The sequence below is a fragment of the Urocitellus parryii genome, chromosome 5 (genome assembly GCF_045843805.1).
Source record: "Urocitellus parryii isolate mUroPar1 chromosome 5, mUroPar1.hap1, whole genome shotgun sequence".
NCBI lineage: Eukaryota > Metazoa > Chordata > Mammalia > Rodentia > Sciuridae > Urocitellus > Urocitellus parryii.
The window spans coordinates 21,985,022-22,002,571 of NC_135535.1; the positions used below are offsets into that span (position 1 = coordinate 21,985,022).

Here is a 17,550-nt window from a genome sequence, read left to right on the forward strand (position 1 = left end):
TGTGCACACCTATAATCCCAGCATCTGGGGAGCCTGAGATAGGAGGATTGGGAGTTCAAAGCCAGCCTCAGCAAAAGTGAGGTGTTAAACTTTAACTCAATGATAAATAAAATATAAAAAAATAGGGCTGGGGATGTGGCTCAGTGGTTGAGTGTCCCTGAGTTAAATCCCCAGTATCCCCCCCCAAAATAAATAAAAATGTGCAGTTTAGAGGAAATCAATCACTCTTCAATAAAATTATAAAAGAAAAAAATACAAAAAGATCTTTTTAAAAAAAATCCACACAATATTAGCCCCAGTTTCAAATGCCAAACATAAAGGATGTCTAGATGCAGAGTTAGGTACCTAAAAAGGAGTATTAATTACCATACCAGAGCAGCTCATCTCTAAGCCTTGGTTTTTGCCATAGAAGAGGTTAAACATAGACTCCAACTTTCCTTCAAACTACTAACCAGAAAATGTTTTATGTATCCTTTTATGAAAAATTGAGTCATCATTACCAGAACCTTCTGTATTAATGAGGTTTCTCCAAAAAAATAGAAACAATAGGAATGTTTATGTACATAGATTTTTTATAGGCAAATGGCTCACATGATTATGGATGATAGCAAGTCCCAACTTTGCAGGGTGACTCATTAGCTGGAGACCTTGGCAAGAGCTGATGTTGAAGTCTGAAGGCCAGCTGCTGGCAGAATTCCTTCTTGCTCAGGAAGGAGGTCAGTCTTTGTTCTATTCAGGCCTTCAACTGATTGAATGTGTATTGCCACCCACATTATGAAGGGCAATCTGCTGTACTGATTTTTTTTTTTAAGGGGCAGCTGTTTGTTTGTTTTTTTTTTTAAGAGAGAGAGAAAGAGAGAATTTTATTTTTTAGTTTTCAGCAGACACAACATCATTGTATGTGGTGCTGAGGATCGAACCTGGGTCGCACGCATGCCAGGCGAGCGCGCTACTGCTTGAGCCCCATCCCCAGCCCATGCTGTACTGATTTAAATGTTAATCTCAGCCAAAAAACATTCAAAAATATTCAGAATTACTGGAGCGAATATCTTGGTACCGTGGTCCCTTCAGGTTGAGACAAAGTTAATTATCACATCTCAACACACTCTCCCTTTTAAGGAAGGCTATGAGATTTAGCTTATTAGTAAACCAGTTATCTACCTCTGACATGTGTCTGTTCCACCTTTGTCTATTATTCAGACTCTTAGGCCACAGGTATAGCTCCAGAACAGGTTGACTATTCCTTTTCCTTCTCTATTCAAGTTTAGCTCTTAGATCAACTAATGGATCCAGGACTACAGCTCTTCCTCTAGATAGGAAGCAGATACATTTTCCTTTAGTTGTTTCATTCGTTTGAAAACATTTATGAAACAATATATCCAGAACAGGACTGGTGCTTCAGACACACAGCTAGGTAACTATTGGTTATTATTAAGTGTTCCTGATCTCACAGAATTGTCAGCTAAAAGGGGGTTTAGTTAATGCTCTGGTTTTAAGAAACAGTAAACAATTATACTTTTTTAAAAAAAAATGCATGTAATCCTAGCAACCTGAAAGGCTGAGGCAGTAAGATCATAAGTTCAAGGCCAGCCTCAATAATTTAGCAAGACCCGACTCCAAATAAAAAATAAAAAGAGCTAGGGATGCAGTTCATGGTAAAGCACCCTAGGGTTCAACAAGATTTGTCAGGCATCAAACACTTCAGTAATATTATGGATCTATTTCAAAAATCCTATCACAAAAATATTAAATTCACTTTAAAATATGGCCAAAACACTTCACAAAGCTTTCACACAGTAGTGATTTAATTAAGCGGTTACTCCATTTTCTGTTCAATTTTGTTGTACCTGTCATTCAGCGGGAATAATTTAGCAAAACCAAGCTTGGTTTGAATTGCTCTGAAAAAGACAATTCAATGCAATGCTACCTTTTCCCTAAATTACAACACAATTCAACTAAACTACCATTCTCCTGGGTTTTACTTCATGGAATTGATATTAGAAATTTTATTAAATGTTAAAAAAAAACACCAATATGTATGCTATTAAAAGTTCCTTATTAGAATGTGTATTTTTTTAAAATATTTATTTTTTAGTTATTGGCGAACACAACATCTTTGTATGTGGTGCTGGAGGATCGAACCCGGGCCGCACACATGCCAGGCGAGCGTGCTACCGCTTGAGCCACATCCCCAGCCCCTAGAATGTGTATTTTTATAATTAATAAACTTTAAATCTGAAATGAATGAGAACTCGCAAAATTTTACTTGGATTTTGAGGATGAAATGGCTTATACTTATCATTCATGACTTGAAAATACATCTAATTATAGAGAGCAAGCAAATATCCAAAAATAAAACCTGTTATCTCTTGAAAACAATACTTGAATCCTGCAATTCTGGCAGTGGAAATTCCTCATGGTGGGGAAGGTAGCTGAACTGTAACTGGAATAGTTTTTAGGTCCACCATTCATTTTGGGGTTGCTACATCAATGTTATTTCTAATTCCAACTTGTGGCTGACATTGCTCCCAGCAACAGAGTCTACCCTTATTTTCCCTTAAATCTGGATTTTTTTTTTTTAATTTTTATTTATTTATTTATTTTTAGAGAGAGAGGGTGTTATTTATTTTAGTTTTCAGTGGACACAACATCTTTCTTTGTATGTGGTGCTGAGGATTGAACTCCGGGCCTCAGGCATGCCAGGCGAGCACACAACCGCTTGAGCCACATCCCCAGCCCCCAAATCTGGATTCTTATAACCTAGAGTATGATGGAAGTTGTGTTGTGTTAAGGTGACCTTGAAAGTCAAGTCCTAAAATTGTCAGCTTCAACTTCATTCCACCAGAGCCCTGAAAGGCCCACCAAGGCAAGGTATTCTGAGGCTTCTGAGCTTAGATGCTATGGAAAGGCTGAGGCACTAACAAGGTTAAGAGCACCTTTCCAGCCCAGAAAAGTGAAAAGCTTAAGACCTTCATAAGACCCACAGCCAGAAGAATCCAGCAGATACTCCTGAATTTCAAACCCAAAGGAAGTTTGAGATATTATACCATTAAATGTGAGCACTGTTCTACAACAATAACTAACACACTGTTAATACTGTAAAGTACCACAGCCACCACGTGGTTGGGCTAATAAGACTCCTTACTCTACCTTTTAATACTTTGCATCAATGAGATAAGGTCATGATATAAAGTTAACATGCAACTAGATGTATCTGGCTTCTAAATTTAGTTCACTAACCTTAGGATATGGAAGAACATTTCTTTTTCTCACTTGAAAACTTAGAAATTTCTTATCTGAAGTCACCATCTGTATTAGAGCTTGTTTAAAACTACCCAGACACTATACCTAACAACCTCAAGGTAAAATGTATTCACTTAGTTCGGTTTTCAAGCAGCAACTTTTTTTGAAAACCAAAACCAAAATGGTTTAAATTTCCTGTAATTTATAAACTCAGATTTGTGTGAAGAGAATTAGGTTGTCAAATATCAATTGTTTTGGTCCTTTACTATCATTCTGGGAATTAGCCTAATTTGGATTACCTTCTTTTACTAAAAAAGGATCAACAAATAAATTAGCATTAAAAATAGTACAAGTTGGGGCTGGGTCTGTGACTCAGTGGTAGAGCACTTGCCTAACACGTGAGGTACTGGGTTCAATTCTCAATACCACATATAAATAAATAAAGAAAATAAAGGTCCATCAACATCTACCAAAAAAAAAAAAAAAAATTGGGCTGGGGATGTGGCTCAAGCGGTAGCGCGCTCGCCTGGCATGCGTGCGGCCCGGCTTCGATCCTCCACACCACATACCAACCAAGATGCTGTGTCTGCCGAGAACTAAAAAATATTAAAAATTCTCTCTCTCTCTGTGTCCGCCGAGAACTAAAACAAAAAATTAAAAGATTAAAAAAGTAGTATAGACTGCTAGGTATGGTGGCACACACCTGTAATCCCAGCAGCTCAGGAGGCTGAGACAGGAGAACCATGAGTTCAAAGCCAGCCTCAGCATTAGCAAGGGGCTAAGCAACTCCGTGAGACCACATCTCTAAATAAAATACAAATTTGGGCTGGGGATGTGGCTCAGTGGTTTAGTACCCCAAATTCAATCCCTGATACTCACCCCTCCAAAAAAAAAAAAAAAAAGCCTCCAGGCTGGCCTGGGTTGTGGCTCAGTGGTGGAGGGTTTGCCTCACATGTGTGAGGCCCTGGGTTTGAGTCTCAGCAATGCATATAAATAAAGAAGGTTCATAACAACTGAAAAAAAAAATTTTTTTTAAATAGTACAGGCTGTGAAAATTTGATTTCATGCTGAAATTAGTTAGTCAAACCAAAAATGAATAGCCATATCTAACTACTAAATCACATTTTTGAAGATTTAGAATGTCTCCTTAAAATGGAACTTTTTGAATGAGAAAACTGGAGACATGGGCTGAGGTTGTGACTCAGTGGCAGAGCATTTGCCTAGTATGTGTGAGACACTGGGTTCAATCCTCAGCACCACATAAAAAAAATTAGCAAATAAAATGAAGGCATGCTGTCCCCATCTACAACTACAAAAAAAAAAAAAAAAAAAACTGAGACGCGACACTTTATAAATACAGACTAGTCAAACACCAATGGTTAGTTTGCTTTTTTCCCCCAGGCGGTCTTAATTCATACTTAATTCTTTCCACCTATTTCAGGGTTAAATCTTTAAAAACACTATAGTTTTAAAATAATTATTAACATGTTGGGCACAGTAGCACATGCCTATAATCCCAGCAAATTCAGAGGCCGAAGCAGAAGCAAAAGATTGCAAGTTCAAAGCCAGACCAGACAATTTAGCAAGACCCTGTCTCAAAGTAAAATTAAAAAGCTGAGAGGCAAAACACTCCTGGATTCACTCCTTAGTACAATACAACAACAACAAAAAACAACTCTCACAGATAAATCACGAACAGATGGGTTTATTTCAGCAGTTAAGTTTGAAACTCTTGCCTTAAGCAAGGGTCCTACAGTGATTATATATCAGGAATTTCCTACACTGTCAAATATATAAAAGTTCCTTTTGCACTTTCTTCAACACTGATCAACAAGCAGATTCAGTCCATTTACTTTGATTCTATTTACTGAGTTAACCCAAGCTTCTTCTTCAGAGACTCTGGCATCTCAGGTGGAGGAGGGCGAGGGAGCCTGAAGTAGACCTTCACAGAGTCATAGATGAACCACTGTAGTGCAGTAAGAGTACCAATCATGATGATACGGGCAAAGAGTCCCTTCCACACACCTGGTTCAAACAGGAAATATGAATGAAAAAAAAATGCAATATACCCAAGTGTTGTTCTTTCTCTAATCAGGGGGGAAAAATTCACCTTACCTTTAAATCCAAGTCTCTGAAGGACTTGAGAAGCACTGCTACCTTTCTCTTTATTCAGCACAGACACTACAGAATCAGCAGGGTGAGAAACAATTGCACAAAAGACTCCAGCTGAAAAAAAAAAGTCAAGATAAATGATTCAATATGGATCAATTAAAAAAAAATTCAAATCCTAGTCAGCCTCCCTTTTCCATGCCTCTGAGAATAAACTTATAATTTTATTTAGAAAACCAGATTTTAGCTGGACATGGTGGCATAGGCCTATAGTCCCACTACTCGGGAGGCTGAGGAAGGTGGTTCTCTTTAGCCTAGGAGTTCAAGATGTCGGCAACATAGTGAGACCTCATTATTAAAAAAAAAAAAAAAGAAAGAAAGAAAGAAATAAAGAATTCAGGTGAGACTGGTGAGATTATAAAGCAGTCTATTCTATGTAAAAATGAACAATTCTTTCAGTTTTTATTAGATTTTAGTCAATACTTCTTTATTAAAAATTTGTTGTGGGCTGGAGTTGTGGCTCAGCAGTAGAGCGCTTGCCTCGCATGTGTGAGACCTGGGTTTGATCTTCAGCACCACATAAAAATAAGTGAAATAAAGGTATTGTGTCCAGCTACAACTAAAAAATAAATATCTTTAAAAAAAAATCTGTTGTCGCTGGGGATGTGGCTCAAGCGGTAGCGCGCTCGCCTGGCATTCGTGCAGCCCGGGTTTGATCCTCAGCACCACATACAAACAAAGATGTTGTGTCCACCGATAATTAAAAAATAAATATTAAAAATTCTCTCTCTCTTTAAAAAAAAATCTGTTGTAATCATGGCAACTTATCAAGATCCCATATCTCAAAATAAAAAATGAAAACCGATGGAATGTGACGAAGTGGTAAAGCGCCCCTGGGTTCAATCCCAGGTACCCAAAAAACAGTTTTTGATAAATTTTTTGTAAAATGGTGCAGATCAATACATATATTCCCAAGTCTAACCATAAAACAATCCTTTTAGATTAGTTAGAAAGTACTTATGAATCCAAAGGACATATAAAATGTTATGGGAAAATGGACACAATGGTGCATGCCTATAATCCCAGCGGCTCTAGAGGCTGAAGCAGGAGGATCATGATTACAAAGCCAGCCTCAGCAACTTGAGGAGGTCCTAAGCAACTCAGTGAGACCCTATCTCTAAAAAAGGGCTGGGGATGTGCCTCAGTGATTAAGTGCCCCTGATTTCAATCCTGTACCCAAAAAAAAAAAAAAAAAAAAAAAAACATGGGAAAACCGCTTTGTAACCTTTGGAATACTTTTTCCCCACAGAAGAGGTCAATAATGAAAACAATTATTAGCCCCTAATTTCACAGAAAAATGTGTTCCAAATAACTCTTACCTATGTAACCTGCCACAAACGTTACAACTAGCTGTTCTGCCTTTGTACATTCACTTCGGGGCTTAGGAACCACAAACTTGTACAATGCTTCAACAGTACGTTCAAAGCAGGCAAACTTCATCATGGTGTATGGTATCTGTCTCATCCAGAGAGGAGCAACTCCCTTGTAGAATCTAGGAAATTAGGAGACTTATTTATACATTTGCATATGTTAATCTAGCTGATATTTTCATCATTAACTTAAGTGTCCGCACACCAATCGAGTCCTGATAGTAAAAAATGACAGCGTAACTGCATGCCATTTCCATCAGAACCTTAGACTAGCATGCAGGTATATTGATCTCACATGCCAATGACTCAAGCACCTTTGACTATACAACCAAAAAAGTTGCCGGATGTTCTTTGACTGGAAACTACAAGAAACAAGAAGTTTACAAGTAGAACTCAGCCCAAGACTCATCCACAAAGGTGGATCTAAGGAAGCATGTTGTGGCCTGACTACAGGCAAATTCTTAACTATGAATGGATCACATGAGTTCTAACAAGTTCTCTCAATAGCAAATAGTAAATATTTGGGCCAAACAGTAAGTGTTTGGGCTTAATTCAGGGCTCAAACCATGTACTAACAGAACTTTTGCCCCTAGAATTTAGGTTCTAGACATGGGTAAATAAGACATTAAGGACTGGTGTTGTGGCTCAGCAGTAGAGCGCTCGCCTCACATGTGCGAGATGCTGGGTTCGATCCTCAGCACCACATAAAAGTGAATAAGTGAAAATATAGGTATTGGTCCAACTACAACTAAAAAAAAATTAAATATTAAAAAAAAAGATAACATTAAATAACATAATAGAGACAGTAAGTCTCCTGGGCTTAATGCTAAGCAATGAAAGTATTTTTAGCCAAGTGTTTACTTACGCTTTTAAGCCTTCTTCCTTATACATTTTGGGAGCTGCATCCCTCAAAGTGTTGGCATAACCTGGTTGGGTTTGAATCCGAACTTTAGTAGCTTCCATAGGAGCCAGGGCAATGTCAGCAAAGAATTCAGCACTGGCAGAAGCAGCCAAATACAGTGATGTGCGCCAGAGATAGGCGTTCTCCTAAAAAACAAAACATAAGGAGGCATGTAAATTGCTGGAGCATTGGCTGTTTTCAATTTAAGTGATAATTTCAGACCTTTGTATTTATCACACAGTCCCTAGATAACACACAATATGAGACTTAATATATGTTGTATCTCATAAGTTGTAACTTCATGAACCAAATGTGAACATTTTTTGAATATCTGGTTGCAAGGTATATTAGCCCTACACAAAGGAATCCTAGAATCCTCCTTTTTAAAAGAAGTGAACCTCAATCCAAATTATTTAGAAAGCAACACTGCAAAAGGAAAAGAGCACTGAAATTTTATGAAATGCTTTTGTTTCTCATCCTGTCTCTGCTAAAACAGCCTATGACTTGAAATAGATTGCTTACTCTTTGGAGGACCATTTCTTCAGTTGTAAAATAAGTTGAGTCAACCAAAAGCTAAGAAATTATTTAAGACTTTCAGTTTAAAAGTTAAATCACGTACCTCACCGAGCATGTTGCTATACAAGACTTTGAAGACTTCATAAAAGCCAAACTTGCAAAGCCCTTGCATAGAGTAGCCAATGAAAGTTGGAGCCCACCCTTTAGCCAAACCACGAACACCATCTTCCTTAAGTGTAACTGAGAATCCATTAAATATGCCTTTGTACTTCTGGGGGTCCACCTTTATGAAAAAGAAGGAAAAAAAATTAAATGCAACAAAGATCTAACACTTCTCATAAATATATAATTTTTTCCCTTTTGGTTCTAAAATAAAATTTCAGTAACTACACAAGGTAAATAGAGTTTTAACACACTATCAGGTTAATATCTATGTCTTTTATAAATAGAAACTTTTTATACATTAAGCTGAGTCATAAATCTTGAAGGGATAGTTAAGAGGGTAAAATTCCAACAACAACAACAACAAAAAAAACTGATGGTTTCTTACCATCTAATTCCCATTATTTTTTCTTTGGTACTGGGGATTGAACTCAGGGGCATTCAACTACTGAGCCACATCCCCAGCCTTATTTTGTATTTTATTTAGAGATAGGGTCTCACTGAGTTTCTTAGAGCCTCACTTTTGCTGAGGCTGGCTTTGAACTCTCAATCCTCCTGCTTCAGTCTCCCAAGCTACTGGGATTACAGGCATATGCCACCATTCCTGGCATAATTCCCATTATTTTTAAAAAAACTAGTTTTGAAGCTACTGTCTTAATAATAGGTAAGTCTGAATTCCTGATATGCTAGTCCTCTAAGCAGATTATAAAGTCTTATGAATTAGACAATAAACGATTTTAGAAGATACATCAATGCAATAAGAATCTCTTTGACTTAAGAAATTAAATTCACTTCCAGAGACATTCAATAAGTTTTAGCAAAGGCACATTTCATATCCATTCTGTTAACAAATGGGAAAAAGCTTATCTCACTATTTCTGCCAGTACTACAAGGGCTGGTATACATCACCTTCCTCTCTCTCCTTCCTAATATTTCACCTCCTTTCTTTTAGGTAAGTAGACTTCTAATCCTGTTTGGGACAAATAAATTTTTGATGTTTGATTATTTTTGTTTCAATAATCTTAATTAAAATATATTCAAATCTTAAGAAAACATAAATAGATATACAAATAACTAAGCCCACAAACTTTTCATACTAAGATATCAAGATCATTTTTTAAAAATTAGGGGCTGGGGTTGTGGCTCAGTGGTAGAGCCCTTACCTAGCACATGTGAGGCACTGGCTTTGAACTTCAGCACCATATAAAAATAAATAAGGATATTGTGTTCATCTACAACTAAAAAAATATTTTAAAAAAAAACTCACATGAACTCTATGCCTTGGTCTTATCAATATTTAAGGACTTAAAAGTCACTTCACATTAGCATACAAAGACTGATTACCTGCACTGACATGTTAACTGCTTGAAGGGTGATTATTTGGGGCATAAAGAACCAGGAGACCTTGAAAGGCTACTCTAGCCAGAACTGAAAACCAGGAGGAAAGAGTCATGCTTTCTAGCAAGAGGCATTCCATGGATTTAAAACACTAAAAATATAAAGACCACATAGTTTAAAAAAAAAAAAAATTAGGGTTTGGTTTCCTACTGAAGCTTCTAGCAAGTTGTAATACCTTCAAATTCTTTTCATTTGGGAAACCCTTGAAGATTACTTAGAATTAAATCACATAGAAAAGATATGCTGAATGTCATCATCTCAATACAAACCTGCATACGACATTTCACTAAATCCAGGGGAACGACAGCAGTGTGTGTCAGCCCACAACTTAAGACCCCACCAAAGCCACACAGTGCATAAAACTTCATGGAGCCATATTCACAACTGTACTCTGTAATAAGATAAGACACACCATGCATTTTAATAAAAAAAACTCTTTTGTTACTGGTCATCAACTTACCTCCTGGACAGTTAGGTTTCCACACAGCCTGTTAGTAGATATCTACATCTTACAACAGCCATGCTTCAACAATATTTTAGTCCAGCATGCAAGACAAACCTGCATTCTGCATTTAACCAGATCTAGAGGAACCAATGCTGTATGTGTTGTGCCACAACTAATAATTCCTCCAAGTCCACAAAGGATAAAGAATCTGCCAGATCCATAGTCACAGCTATACTGTTCTGATTGGGGGGAAAAAAAAAAACCAAGTAAGAACTTCTTTAGAGATGATAAAGGCCATGGTGATGAAAGAAAACTGCTTCCCTGTGAAATAGTACTATCACAGCTAAACAGTTTTGGCCAACATTTAAAATTAAGTGGCTTTCCGTCTATTGCAAATTTCAAGAAATCCACCGTCAAGATCAGATCATTTAAAAATTATTAGGATTTTGGTCTGAGATACTATTGTCTCTTATTTTGCCATATTAATTTTTAAAAATCCTCTACATTAATAGATCCCTCAATTAAAATAAACATCAAATAGCAGCTTCAGAATACAAATGGAACTCAGAGCACCTGACATGTAACAAGCTTGCGAAAATTTCAAAAGTTTACCCCAGCAACTATCAATTACTAACCCCTCTTAATGAACTCCTACAATATAAGCATACACAATTCCTGCAAATACATGTCATATACAAATGTTAGCTTTAACTTATTACATTGAAAGAGAATGAGAGTGTAAGGACTTTTAATCCACACTAAAGACACAACAGAAGCACATGAATGACTGGGGGTAAAAAACAACTTTCCATTTTACAGGCACAATGGAGGTAACATTCTCAGGACTCCTACAATTCCGTTTTCAGGTTTTCTCTGTATATACGCTCCACTGGGATTTAAAACACACACAATTAAATTAGAGCTGGGCCCAACCACCCTGAATCCCAAGAGATAAGCCCAAAGGGATGCCCACCAATTATCTCCTCTGTCTACCTGGGGTCATAAGTCACCTTCTCCACCAGTAGCATTAAAACAAAAAAAAGATCATTTACCCTGCATTAACTAAAGCTTGGGAAATATGAGTTGGGGAAGAATATTTTTAAGAAAATTAAAGAACAGGTGATACAGTTAGAACAATAGGTGGGCAGCGATTAGGAAGGAGACTTTACCCAAAGTCTGCTGACCAGGCAGACTCAAAGAAGAAAAGATAAGAAGCTATTGAAGCCTTGTTTGCCTCTATTCCTTTGGGGACAGAGAGGTCACGGAGGGACGCTGGGCCTAGGCCCTTCCACGCCCTTGAGGGAGGGCCAAGGATCCGACACCAGCCTACTGGGCAAAACGGTAACATCCCAGGGCAAGCAACTGTGGTGCCATACACTGCGGTGCAACGGGCTGGCGCCTTCCCTGTCCTCCAGGCCAGGCCCAGGCCTCAAAGGCAGAGCGGGGCAACAGTGGCCTTGACAACTGCATCGGGACTGTCTGATCTCACCTTCCACAGCGGCGGCTGCCAGGTTGCGGGAACGTCGAGGAGGGCCTGGGGGCCCGGTGGGGCTGCTGCTGGGCCCCGAGAGGCCATCATGCACCAGCTGCAGGTGTGGCGCGTTGAAGGGGTTCGCCCGCGCCAGGTGGACCACGGACGAGTACATCTTCCTAAGAGAGGAGGAAGCGGCGGTTAGAGGAAAAGCAAGGAGCCCGTCAATGTCATTGGGACCCAAAGAGGGGCCTTCTTCCTTCCCGCCTCCGCGCCCTTGAGGAGGTCACGGCGCCTTCCCTAAGAAGCCGTGCCCAACCGGGCCTACTGCCAAGCAGCTGCCCCATAGGGGCTCCAGGATCCGCTCCCAACACCCACCGCGGGGAAGGCCGAACCACACTCACTCCTTAAGATGGCGAACACCCGACCGCTCCCTCGGAAAGGCTGCGGCTCATAGAGGCCGAATGTCCTCCGGGTCCTCAGATCCGTGCCCTTCGCGCGTCGTCAGCAAGACGCACTCAGCGCGTCACTGCGGCACGCGTCGCCTATTGGTAGAAAAGAGCGCGGGGGCCCATAGCGTCATCGCGTTCTCCTAGCAACTCTATCCCCGCCCCCGCCCGCCTCAGCCCTTCCGGCCCAGCTTGTGCGCAGGAGGATTGGTACTGCGCAGGCGCGCATTCCGGGCTGGGTTTTTGAGTTGTGCTTAACTAGGACTCGTGATCTACTCTTTGTCCCTTCACCTTCAGGTGTCTCTCCTTGACTCCAAGAGTTCGGTTCTTTACGTTTGGTTTCCATTATATGGTGATCACCTAAAAAATAAAATAAAATAAATGCTTGACTGTATATTATTTAGGTGTTGCAGTTGGGACATTACAACTTCTGCAATTCTAGTACTTCCTTTTTTAAAGTTTAATTCACTGACATAAACATAGGCCTGTCTCATTTTTCATTAGACTAAGGGAGAATATTTTGAAAGGAAATGTGCAGCAGGAACTCTAAAAAGAGACAAAGATAGCTTGTTGCTTTATCATAGGAGTCTACAAAGCATATTAAAATACCCAATAAATGCTTAACACATGGGGGAACAGAACTGAGCTAGAGTGAAAGTGATAGCTGATTTTTTTTTTTTGTGTGTGTGTGTGTGTGTGTGTAAAATACATTTATAAAATCTTCATTAGACTCAGTTCAGTAAGGAGGAACCTAGTTTAGTTGAGAGTTTAGTAGGGGCTAAATCTATTCTCTAAAGAGGCCACATCTGTGTTAAAAATCCTGCAAACTGTTTTTGAATGACTATAACATCTCAGTGTGGAGAGGAAGAATATTACAGATTCAGATCCCAAATTGACTTTGGCTGTTTTTAGTCTCTTATGCTACTCATTTACTACCAACCACTGTATCTGGTCTGCCAGCCTCCCCAGTGACTACATTCCAGTATTGTTAAACCTAAGTGTCTTTAGCTTCCTATAGGTTCCACCAACTCTATAGCTAAGAATAACAAGAGATAGGGCTGGGGATATAGCTCAGTTGGTAAGAGTGCTTGCCTCACATGCACAAGGCCCTGGGTTTAGTCCCTAGCCCTTAAAAAAATAAAAGATTACATCTAGCTAAGAATGCTAAAATATAACATCTAAAACTAATAGAAGAGATTCTCACTTTTCTCTTTGTTGTATGCAGCCAATATAATTGGTAAAAGTGTTCATTTATGACTTTCTTGTTGTCTGTGACTATCAAACTTCATGTAACCACTTCTGCTACAATTTCAGTTACCCTGAATATGTTGCTCAGGGTAACATAAATTTGTGTTCACAGGCCATGTCACTCATATTTGACTCAGATAACTATTTTCTTATTTCCTTTAAAGCAAAGTTTTTATTCTACAGCAACACCTGTTAAAAATCTTGCCCTTAACATTTTCTTAGCTCTGATAGTTACATTGGGAATTTACTTCATCTTTACTAAACCTGTTTCTTAAATGTAAGAGAGGGGCAGAGCTGGTCTCATTGGCTCATTACCTGTACAATTACACAGGCTCTGATGCTTGGTTCAAGATGCCATTTAAAAACTTTTTGGGCTGGGGATATAGCTCAGTTGGGGTAGAATGCTTGCCTTGCATGCACAAGGCCCTGGGTTCAATCCCCAGTACCAAATAAATAAATAAGTTTTAATAAATTTATGAACAAAGAAGAGTGAACTGGGTGCAGTAGCACATGCCTGTAATCCCAGTGTCTAGGGAGCCTGAGAAAAAAGGATCACGAGTTCAAAGCCAGCCTCAGCAAAAGTGAGGCACTAAGCAACTTGGTGAGAACCTGTCCCTAAATAAAATACAAAATAGCGGGGGGCTGGGGTTGTGGCTCAGTGGTAGTATCCTCATCTAGCATGAGGCACTGGGTTCAGTCCTCAGCACCACATAAAAATAAAATGAAGTTATTGTTCTATCTACAATTTAAAAATATATATTTTTTAAAAAAATACAAAATAGGGCTGGGGATGTGGTTCAGTGGCCAAGTACCCCTGAGTTCAATCCCTGGTTACCACCCCTGCCCCTGCCCCCCAAAAAAAGAACTCTGAATTTTTCATTTTGTATTAGGCCTTGTAAATTTTCTGTTTCTGGATGAAAATAATACATATTGAAGATTTATGAGAATCAGTGAGATAATATCTAACAATCTACAAAACATGCTCTATAAAATCTTAGCTGGGTTGGGGGATATAGCTCAGTGATGCAGAAGGCAGTAGGTTCAAGTTATACAAAATTTCTGGCATGGACTGGGGGTATAGCTCAGTTAGTAGAGTGCTTGCCGTACCTGAGCAAGTCCCTGGGTTCAATCCCCAGCACTGAAAAAAAAAAAAAAAATTAGGCAAGATTTTAAAACTCTCTAATTTCACCTGCTTCAAGAAGGGAGACTGCCACCTAAAATTATAACTGGGGGTACAAATAGGCAGAATCCTAAGTAAGGCCCAATGCAATATATAAAGTTATAAGAATGAGAAAGGCAATATACTTAAAGAGTCACAAGCTGGCTGCAATGCCACACACCTGTAATTCCAGTGATTTGGAAGGCGGAGGCAGGAGGATGCCAAGTGTGAGGCTAGGCTCTGCAACTTAGCAAGACCATGCCTCAAAATAAAAAGGACTAGAAATGTAGCCCATGGGGAAAGCACCCCTGGATTCAAACCCGAGTAAATCCCCCTCAAAGGAGGCACAGATTAAATTTTCATTGACTTCTTTATCAAAAAGCCTCTCATAAGAGCCCATTTCCTCAAGTAGGGTGGACTGCTTTTCAACTTGGCTTTACCACTAAGTAGTGTGTGATCTCAGTCCATCCAAAGACTTGGCAGAAACCTGACCTGAGTTCTGTCACACATGCAGGATTGGGACATTTAGGAAGTATGTGTAGGATGAAGGTGGGTTTGCCAAGAATATGGTTCTAATTTACAGGCATGCTAATTTGTAGTTATCACCAGCATCATCCCGTTCTAGCAACCCTGTCCCACCCCTTCCTATCCTCCATGCCTCACTGCAACACTGCCCTTCCTGCGTAGCAACAGGCCCAGGAAGAATTCAGGAGTAGAAGGTGCAGGAAGGGAAATAGTGGCAGACACAGGTGGAAAAGTGCACAAACACCCACTTCTCCAGGGCCCCACACACCAGGAATGAGGAATTTGATCTTGTGTAGACAGAAGACATTACTAGAGATTGACATTTAAGTGATTCCCAGTATACAGTAATTGCCTCTTTTTTTTTTTACATTTATTTTATTTATTTATTTTTATGTGGTGCTGAGGAACGAACCCAGTGCCTCACACATGCTAGGCAAGCACTCTGCCACTGAACCACAACCGCAGCCTAGTAATTACCTTTTTAAAAAATATATACTTGTTTTTTAGTTGTAGGTGGACACACAATATCTTTTTTTTTTTTTCAGGATTTTCCCAGCGTGTTTTATTCATAGGCATCTGACAGAAGAGGACCTAACAGAGCTTTTAGGAAAAATTGAATTCTCAGTCCACAGTCACTTTCCAGGAACTTCCCAGCAAACAGTGCTCTGCACTGGCAGGATGGAAATCTTAGCAATCTCTCTCCTGCGACACACAATATCTTTATTTCACTTTTACGTGGTGCTGAGGATCGAACCAGTGTCTCACCCGTGTTCGGCAAGCACTCTACCACTGAGCCACAACCCCAGCCCTATGGTAATTACTTTTACTCCTAGTCCCCTTCACTAGCAGCAGACAATATTGTTAATGTTTTCTGCAAATGTTTCTGCTGGAGTAGTGGGTGCCCTTCACCATGGTCTGCAGGTACACCTGGCCCGGGAGTCAGGGAAGTTAATGGAGAGCCAATGATAGCTGAAGGAACTGCCAGCCCAGCTCCTTCCCTGTGTCAACAGGGTGACCTTCAGAGTGTAAAAGCTGCTTTCTCACCTCTGCTTTCCCAGTGCTACACAAACTTCTCTTGTAGTTAACTCCAGCTCAAAACTATACAGGGTAGGGCACAGGGGCACAGGCCTGTAATCCCCTGGGCTGAGGCAAAAGGATTACTAGTTCAAGACAACTTAGTGAGACCCTGTCTTAAAATAAAAAATAAAAAGGGCTAGGTTGTAGCTCAGTGGTAGAACATTCCTGGATTCAAGCATAGTACTAAAAAAAAAAAAAAAAAAAAAAAAAAAATTCTGGGAAATAGAGCTCCAGCTTAGCTAAATTGGCTCAGTATACAAGCACAATAGTTCATCTCTTGTTAAACTGGCATCACACCTCTTTAAGTCATATTTAATTTCCAAATAAAGACTAAATAGTAAAGTCAGATTTCCATCTAACATAATGCAGCTGTCCCTGTACAATAGTAAGCAGGCTAACCCCCTCCCTGACCCTGAAAAAATAAAAAATCCATCTTTGGGTCCAGCCAAATCACACTGCTCCTTTTTAACCTGTAACATAAATGCCAAGGTAATCAGATTGAATTCTAGTAACACATTTTATGTTCAAATGCAAGAAGTAAAGAAAAGAAAAAAAAGGTTACTAGATGCACAGTCGTATTCATATCAAATAAGCACTGTGTCACTATCTTAGGAAGACTTGACCTTTCCTTTGAAAGGGGTAAATTGACATGCCCCATACCACTGAAATAGTCACAGAGGGATGAACAAATTTCTTTTTTTTTTTTAAATAATATCTTTATTTTTTTATATGGTGCTGAGGATCAAACCCAGTGCCTCACATATGCTAGGCAAGAACTCTACCATTGAGCTACCACCATAGCCCCATGAACAAATTTCTTGAGGACTATGATACAGTGCTGGAGAGTTGATACAGCTCTGAGGGGAGACAGTGAAGATGTATGACTGGCTCTACTAGGTGACAGTATACTCTTCCTTACTAATGAGTACCAAAAAAAAAAAAAAAAAAAAAAAAAAGCATTCACTGGCCCAATAGCTACTTACCAGGTGCCAGGGAATATATTGATTTTCTCTAGCACCAAGAGTACACCTGAAACAGCAGCTGCAATCATACATGATTACAGCTATGATAATCCCCTGTTATTCTCCAATATGTTATCTGTCTTCTACACAGGTTAAACAGGCCAATTGAATGAGGATGTGGTAGGAATCATCATTCCTGAATCTTGTAAGTTGATAGTGGCAATAATCTCTGTAATCTCTGAAGGAATGTGGCATTGATTTGGTTTAATATTTTGGCAGGTAACTTGTTTTCCTCTTGGCATTTTGTATCATAATAGCCCTCATTCCACAGACCAGGAAACCAATATAGGTACTCTGCCACAATTTTTTAAAAATATATTTTTAAGTTGTTGATAGAACTTTATTTTTATTTATTTATATGTGGTGCTGAGAATTGAACTCAGTGCCTCATACAT

At 39.3% G+C, this 17,550-nt stretch overlaps 1 protein-coding gene and 1 non-coding gene across 3 annotated transcripts; both read right to left on the reverse strand.

Annotated features, from left to right (window-relative positions):
- Window positions 1–4,932: 4,932 nt before the first annotated feature.
- Window positions 4,933–12,194, reverse strand: Slc25a3 (solute carrier family 25 member 3). 2 transcript variants are annotated; one of them, XM_077798420.1, is made up of 8 exons: window positions 12,080–12,194; window positions 11,694–11,854; window positions 10,029–10,150; window positions 8,303–8,482; window positions 7,648–7,829; window positions 6,732–6,904; window positions 5,359–5,469; window positions 4,933–5,268 (listed from the first exon to the last, which is right to left on the reverse strand). In XM_077798420.1, exons 2-8 carry the CDS (start codon window positions 11,848–11,850, stop codon window positions 5,108–5,110), a joined length of 1,086 nt encoding a protein of 361 aa, XP_077654546.1. In that variant the 5' UTR covers window positions 11,851–11,854; window positions 12,080–12,194; the 3' UTR covers window positions 4,933–5,107. The 2 variants fall into 2 exon arrangements, with proteins under 2 accessions (XP_077654546.1, XP_026252965.1); XM_026397180.2 differs by lacking the exon at window positions 10,029–10,150 and adding an exon at window positions 10,319–10,443 and having other exon boundaries at window positions 12,080–12,189.
- On the reverse strand, window positions 6,975–7,220 carry LOC113190016 (small nucleolar RNA SNORA53). Its single transcript, XR_003301724.1, has one exon. It is a non-coding gene; the product is annotated as a small nucleolar RNA SNORA53 (small nucleolar RNA).
- Window positions 12,195–17,550: the final 5,356 nt, after the last annotated feature.

Coding starts and splice junctions, on each gene's coding strand:
- Slc25a3 (XM_026397180.2), bottom strand. CDS start 11,850: ATGTACTCGTCCGTGGTCCACCTGGCGCGGGCGAACCCCTTCAACGCG. Junction 8,483..10,318: donor TGGTTAAATGCAGAATGCAG/GTTTGTCTTGCA, acceptor TTTTTCATAAAG/GTGGACCCCCAGAAGTACAA. Junction 5,269..5,358: donor TCAGAGACTTGGATTTAAAG/GTAAGGTGAATT, acceptor TGTTTGAACCAG/GTGTGTGGAAGGGACTCTTT.